General features: G+C 45.7%; 2 protein-coding genes across 3 annotated transcripts in view; one reads left to right on the forward strand and one right to left on the reverse strand.

The window, feature by feature from the left end:
* Positions 1 to 3,423, forward strand: part of kcnq5b (potassium voltage-gated channel, KQT-like subfamily, member 5b) — an 88,092-nt gene extending 84,669 nt beyond the window's left edge. For both annotated transcript variants that reach the window (XM_076145310.1, XM_076145311.1), the window contains exon 14: positions 60 to 3,423. In XM_076145310.1, coding sequence (XP_076001425.1) covers positions 60 to 1,325 — 1,266 coding nt within the window. In that variant the 3' untranslated portion in view covers positions 1,326 to 3,423. The remainder of the gene's footprint in view (positions 1 to 59) is intronic.
* Positions 3,424 to 3,488: 65 nt separating this feature from the next.
* On the reverse strand, positions 3,489 to 7,057 carry LOC142994576 (elongation factor 1-alpha 1). The gene is made up of 7 exons (XM_076145312.1): positions 6,906 to 7,057; positions 6,625 to 6,804; positions 6,141 to 6,437; positions 5,902 to 6,052; positions 5,235 to 5,491; positions 4,449 to 4,683; positions 3,489 to 4,200 (listed from the first exon to the last, which is right to left on the reverse strand). The coding sequence occupies exons 1-7, from the start codon at positions 7,047 to 7,049 to the stop codon at positions 4,076 to 4,078; spliced, it is 1,389 nt and encodes a 462-aa protein (XP_076001427.1). The 5' UTR covers positions 7,050 to 7,057; the 3' UTR covers positions 3,489 to 4,075.

The following is a 7,057-nucleotide window of genomic DNA, read 5'->3' on the forward strand; positions in this document are numbered from 1 at the left end:
ACAAGAAAGTCATAAATAAATAAGTGATCTTCTCTACATTCCACCGTCTGTCCTCACAGGTCCAGTCTATTGAGTCCAAGCTGGACTCCCTGCTTGACATCTATCGACAGGTCTTGCGTAAAGGCTCGTCTTCGGCCCTCACCCTGTCCTCTTTGCCCCTGTTTGAGCTGGAGCAGACCTCTGACTACCACTCCTCTGTGTTCAGCAAGGACGTGTCCTGTTCCACTCAGGTCAGCAGCAGCGGAGTGGCTCCCCCTGCTGGTTGTGTCAGCCGCTCCTCCACAAACACCCACCTTTCACGAGGAGGACTCCACCTCATCCTGGCACCCCCCAATGACCTCAGCCTCAATCTGAATCCCTCCACCACGACGCCTCCTTCTGGTCTTGGCTCGTCCACTTTCAGCCCGTCGCCTCTGCCTCATCACCACCATCATCACCACCATCATCATCCTCATCACCACCATCATTATCATAACCAGCCCTCCACACCAGAGGATGGTAGCGATGAGGCAGTAGGGAACTCTCCACCCATACTCACTCCCAATAGTATTCCCAGTGGTGGGAGTGGGGGAGTGGGGGATGGGGGGTTTCCTATTCTGGCGAGGCTCCCACCTCCGCCCCCTCCTAGCCGAAGCGTGGGCTCAAGTACCTTGGCCCGGGCGACCTCCTCAGAAGTACACCCTGGGATGGAGGACTTCTGTGGAGGTCTGATGGCTCAGAGGGAGGACAGCAGTGTAGAGGAGGACCTTGCCCTGGACTTGGCTCTGGGGAAGGAACTACAGGGCAGCAATGGCAGGTTAATCACTAAGGAAGACAGCTCCTGGAGGAGACACATGAGTCTGGAGATGGAACCCCTTGTACCGCAGGCAATGGGCTGCTGCTCTGCCCCCAGCCAGGGTGACCGAGGCTTGGGCAAGTCCATATCGGGGCAGGACCTGATGCAGGCGGCGCCAGGGACAGCCCTTGATGCCCATCACAGCCTCTCCTCTCCAAGCCCCAGTACAAGCAGTGACTCACCGCTTGGCTACCGCCGCTGTAGCCAAGATCCTGGGGGAGGAGGGGGTGGAAGTGGCATGACCAGGAGTGCAGGAATCGGATGGGGCGAGGAGGACCTCTTTATCAGCGACATTGAGGCGCAGGGATTTGACTTCCTGACCCAGGGGACTGCTGAGGCTCCCTCCTATTCGTCCGACCTCCTGAGGACAGGGGGCCGAGCAGGTACTGGGGCCCAGAGCTCTAACCGGAGCCTGGCCGGCAGTCACACATCTGTTCCCTCTGTCGGCAGCACCGAATTGTTGAACATGCCACACGTACGGCTAAAATAAACCCAGCAACAGAGACAAACAGCACTCCAAGCTCACCTCACAAAGACGTTTTTCTGTCCTTTCAGAGGGGAGAGGGAAGGTGGGACCATAAGGGGGGGGGGGGCTTTGTTTATGTTGATTCATTTGTTAAGAATCACAGTATTTTCATACAGGCTGATCGTCACTGCATGAGTTATTATTTGTTTGAGATATGATTGACAAATGTAAGAAAAAAGACAAAGACTTGTGATGTCACTCGGGAACGGAGATCTAAAAACTTGAGATGATGCTATTGAAGTCAACATGCGCTTTTGAAATAGTTGGCTGATATGTGAACTTGAGGCTCAGCATGAACACTGCATGTTTTCACTTAAAGGTACTGAGAAAAGAAAATACAGGGAATCTTGGACACCTAAGCCTTATGGCAAACCCCAGTGAGTGCAGTAACACTTCCATGTAACAAATGCAGCTGCAACAAGTAATAAAAAAAAATGGGACTTTGTATTTAAACTAGCCAGGTAAAGTCCAGTCAAAAGTCCAAGATCTGGAATCATTTAGTTAATGAGGAAAAACTCAATTTCACATCTGCATGTTCAACTTTATACACACAATCTCTTCATCTTCATCTTTCCAGACTTATACAGTATATCAGAAATACAGAGATACAAGGGGTTTTCAGGAAATGAGTTAAGTTAATGATAATACATTTCAATCATGTCGCCATATATCCTTTTGGAATGAAACCCTAAAACCTATAATCTTAAATGGTTACCAAGGAGACCTGCAAGAAAAACACAGAAAGCTGCTGCCAAATCTGTGGACATACAGATTCGATGTCAATTCTGCCAACAGTCAGAGTATGAAGTGCAGTATGTTTAGAGCACACACACACACACATGTATGCACGCACATAGATATGCGCATGTAGAGACCAGCATGAACATATACAGAAAACAGTTGCAATACCACATATTCGTTATACTGTAGAAAAGAGATTCTAAGGTCCAATCGCAGAGAATGAAACAAACAGTTGTGGCTGATTTTCAGATCAATTATGCATCAGACGGTGAAATACATCTTGAATGTTATTTCTTCATCTAAAATCCTTGTTGTAGGAATATGTGTGTTTTGGAAATGCACTTTTTTTTCTGTCAGGAAACTAATACACTGAAAGAAATGTTCAGAAACATCACTTTATAATGTTTGGCTTTTTGCCATCCTGTTTTTACATGATTGGAAGGTTGCTTGTTAAAATCAAGATCAATGTTTGCTTTTTTTCCATACAGTGTAATGTGGGGTTACTTTTGCTTCATTGAAATGGACTTGCTGTAGAATGTATTGCTTATCTCATTATTAACATGAGCAAAATACCTGCTGTTTAAACTGCTGAGCAGTGTGACATGTAGATGACATCATTATCACCAATGGCCAACTTCACTCTCCGTGGTACAGAATCAGATCAAGGTCAAATGGTTTGTGTCGTTAGCTGAAGGTGAATTATTAAAGCATTGTGAAAGGCATGGACGGTGACAAATCATACGTCAGCATCAGCTTGCGGTACCTCAGCGAGATTTGAAGAGGCTTTACAAGAATATATGAGGTAGATCTGGGGTCAGTTTGCTCTCAAATCAATCAACTCCTGAAGTTAATGTTAACTTTGAATATTGAGACATTTTTAATGGATAATGAAATCAAGTGAATTGCAATTTGATTGGAGTGGAAGGAAAATGACCCTGATTTTGATTTTGAAGTCTACATGTGCAGTACATACAGTCTATGGTGCCTTGCTTGTGCGGATCATACTCATCTCCATACCTGTAGACCTTTGAGAAGTGCATTAGGTTCCTCCAAACAGAAACAGTGGCACTGTCTTCATTTTCCATAAATGTTCTCACTCGGGGCAGTTCACTTTTTTTTTATTCAGAGATAATTTTGCTACTGGGCATAAAATAGGCCTTTGACATGTCAACATTCTGTCTCCTGTCTTTTAATTTATTTAAATTATGTGCACATATTAACTCATACTAGTAATAATCTCAGATTTATGAAGCCTGTAATGTAATGAAATTGGAACTGAACTTTTATTCTCATTCATTAATAAAGGAAATTCTATCGATAACTTTCTCTCTACTTTCTCATTCTCATCATTCGCTGAAACTGTTGTTGTTTAAGAACTGAGGTAAATCAGAGATTCTAGTCAAATAGACACACACAATGTAAGTTTCAACATCTTTACTGTTATGAACATGTGCTCACAGGAAACATTGATTAAAGTGCAAGAACCAAACCGGAACATTTAGCAGCACATTGCAAGGTAGCCTCACTCAAGCAAAGTGCTAGGCACAGAGATTTCTCTAAGGTGCAAAGGGGGAACATGCAAGCAGTCAATAGAGCTCTTTTAAAGCTACAACACAGAGCATTACTTCAGCACACACATGGCAAAAAACACCTCTGCCTTATTACAGGTGCTAAGCAGCTAGGTTGGTTGGCTGGATAATTGAGCAGCTTACTTCTAATTACAACAGCAAACAACAAGAGAACCAGAATGCAAATTTGTTGTATTGTTCTGCCACAACCTGTGACAATAAAACCTACATTAATAACAATACTGTTCATTTCTAACAGTGTGGTACTATTGTTTTTTTCCTTCGCCTGCTTTTGCGATGCATTGTGATAATTGACCAGACACTGACGATGGTGTGCAGATGGGATGGGCTGCCAGTATGTCTTCGGCCACGGCGAGCATTTGGGGCAGCAGCCCAGCACAACGTTCATTTGGCCTTCTGTGCCTTCTGTGCAGACTTGGTGATCTTGCCACTGGTGGCGGCCTTCTTTTCCACACCCTTAATCACTCCCACCGCCACCGTCTGACGCATGTCGCGCACCGCAAAACGCCCTGAGGTGAGATCAGGGGAGATCATTAGACAGAAGGGGCTGCCTGACATGCATAACAATTGATCACACGGAGGTTTAAAGCACAACCAATGGACGACCGACCATCTCACCGTTTAGGCTACCAACAATTAAAGTCAGAGTATGCTTAATCTTTATTTTGGGGATATATTAAGAGTTGAAAACGGAAAAATAAAATTACACAACAGTCCCGTCTTGAAGCTTTGCCCATAAGAAGAAGCAAGTACTCACCCAGTGGGGGGTACTCAGAGAAGCTCTCCACACACATGGGTTTGCCAGGGACCATATCCACAATTGCAGCATCGCCTGACTTGAGGAACTTTGGGTTATCCTCAAGCTTTTTACCAGAACGACGGTCGATCTTTTCCTTGAGCTCTGCAAATTTGCATGCGATGTGTGCAGTGTGGCAGTCCAGCACCGGAGCGTAGCCGGCACTGATCTGACCTGGGTGGTTCAGGATAATCACCTGGAGGAGAGGACAGCTTCATGTGTAAAGACTGATTTTGTTCTTTGGCCTCATAGATCTCAATATGAAATTTTAAGAGCTAAACAAGCTGAAAATAAACTTGGCACATGGTGCTGCAGTTTAGTTGACAGTCGGACGCAGCTGCATCTAAACGCCACGGCTGATTGTCTATCAGGCAGTCAAGTATTTAAGATTGTTTCAGAGACACTCCAGTGCTGCCCTCTGGATGCAGGCTGATCAATTAGGAAGCTGCCAGAGATAAAAACAACTGGAGAAGAACCTGAAAGCTGCATGAAGGTAGACACTGTTCAGCACAGTTTACAGTAAACTAGGTCCCTGCTGTGGAGAGGACAGCTCAGAATAAGCTACCAGTGAAGCCGATTCTATTTTTAATTAACAGAAAATGCAAATGAGATGTGGGTCAGTCAAACTACATGAAGACTTCCACACATTTCTCAAAACCAAAAGCTTTAAAGTGCCTAGTGACTAAAACTTAGCAAATAACATGAAATAAACAGAAGTATTTATTTGCCGTAGAGCCTAAATGAGACCTGAGCAGTGAAGCCGGCTGCCTCCTGCGGTGGGTCATTCCTGCTGTCTCCGGCCACATTGCCACGGCGGATATCCTTGACGGACACGTTCTTGACGTTGAAGCCCACATTGTCCCCGGGCAATGCCTCAGTCAGGGCCTCGTGGTGCATCTCCACAGACTTAACCTCAGTAGTCACATTGACAGGGGCAAAGGTCACCACCATGCCTGGCTTGACCACTCCTGTCTCCACCCTGCCCACTGGTACTGTGCCAATGCCTGACAGATGGGAGGGGCCAGCAGTAGAATCTCAACTTTACTAGGTTTGTACTCCAAAAATAGAAACTTCACTGGAAAACTCAGAAAATGTGGACATGTTAAAAAACAGGAGTAAATCAATTGAAAAAATTTAACGCTACATTCAACTGGTTTTTAATGAATACATGCTTGCTGAAAAAAGGTCTGAAAAATATTTCAGGGCAAATGCACAAGTGGGAATTCAGGTTTACTGTCTGTGTGATGAAGTGTTCTCATTCCCTAAATGCATTCAGCAGACTGGATAATCTACTCATGACATTTGTTAATTGGAACGCTTAAATCTTTCACATACTAATAACATCCTCCACCGTTCATCAACTACAAATTCTAGAATTTCGACACCGCGTCCCGCCATCACCATCACCACTCACCTCCAATTTTGTAGACATCTTGCAGTGGCAGGCGGAGGGGCTTGTCAGTGGGACGGGTGGGAGGCTGGATGGCGTCCAGGGCCTCCAGCAGTGTGGTGCCTGAGGCGTTTCCATCTTTGCGGTTGACCTTCCAACCCTTGAACCAGTTCATCTATGCGTGGATGGAAGAGATTGTGTGTATAAAGCTTGACCTACGCATGTATAATGTAGTAAATGATTCCAACTCATTCCACACTCACATTGGGGCTGGGTTCTAGCATATTGTCCCCATTCCAGCCAGAGATAGGCACAAAGGCCACCGTGTCAGGGTTGTAGCCGATCTTCTTGATGTACGTGCTGACTTCCTTTACGATCTCCTCGTAGCGTTTCTGGCTGTAGTTGGGCTCAGTGGAATCCATCTTGTTGATGCCCACGATGAGCTGCTTCACTCCTAGGGTGTACGCCAGGAGAGCGTGTTCCCGAGTCTGTCCATTCTTGGAGATGCCGGCTTCAAACTCACCTACGCCCGCAGCCACGATCAGCACAGCACAGTCCGCCTGAATGGGGTGGGAGACAGGAAGTCATGAAAAGTCAACCCAACTAACCTGAACATTGCACCTTCACAGCTATTTCAAATCCTATAGCGTACTTAAGATCCTGAGTCTCAGAAGAACCTCCCTCCTCCCTTACTGCTTTTGCTTTCTTTTTCAGGTTTCCTTTCTTTATTTTGCACTCTCCATCTACCTGGGAAGTTCCAGTAATCATGTTCTTGATGAAGTCCCTGTGTCCCGGGGCATCAATGATGGTAACGTAATATCTGCTCGTCTCAAACTTCCAGAGTGAGATGTCAATGGTGATGCCCCGCTCACGCTCGGCCTTCAGCTTGTCCAGGACCCAGGCGTATTTGAAGGAGCCCTTTCCCATCTAAGGAAAGTAGAGATGTAATAATGTATAACATTTACATGATTTACCCTCTTTCCACAGTTAAAATATCAGCGTTTCAACCCAAATAAGTGTGGTGATACCTCAGCGGCCTCCTTCTCAAACTTCTCAATTGTCCTCTTGTCAATGCCTCCGCACTTGTAGATGAGGTGGCCAGTGGTAGTGGACTTGCCAGAGTCGACATGGCCAATTACCACAATGTTTATGTGGAGCTTCTCCTTCCCCATAGCAGATC

The sequence above is a fragment of the Genypterus blacodes genome, unplaced genomic scaffold (assembly GCF_046128005.1).
Source record: "Genypterus blacodes isolate CSIRO-AG114 ecotype Tasmania unplaced genomic scaffold, CSIRO-AGI_Gbla_v1 ptg000030l_1, whole genome shotgun sequence".
Lineage (NCBI taxonomy): Eukaryota > Metazoa > Chordata > Actinopteri > Ophidiiformes > Ophidiidae > Genypterus > Genypterus blacodes.

Excerpts from the sequence above, each read along its gene's own strand:
- LOC142994576 (XM_076145312.1), bottom strand. The coding sequence starts at position 7,049 with ATGGGGAAGGAGAAGCTCCACATAAACATTGTGGTAATTGGCCATGTC. Across the intron at positions 5,492-5,901 it reads AGATGTCTACAAAATTGGAG|GCATTGGCACAGTACCAGTG; the intron begins GTGAGTGGTGAT and ends CCCATCTGTCAG. Across the intron at positions 4,201-4,448 it reads CTCTGAGTACCCCCCACTGG|GGCGTTTTGCGGTGCGCGAC; the intron begins GTGAGTACTTGC and ends ATCTCACCTCAG.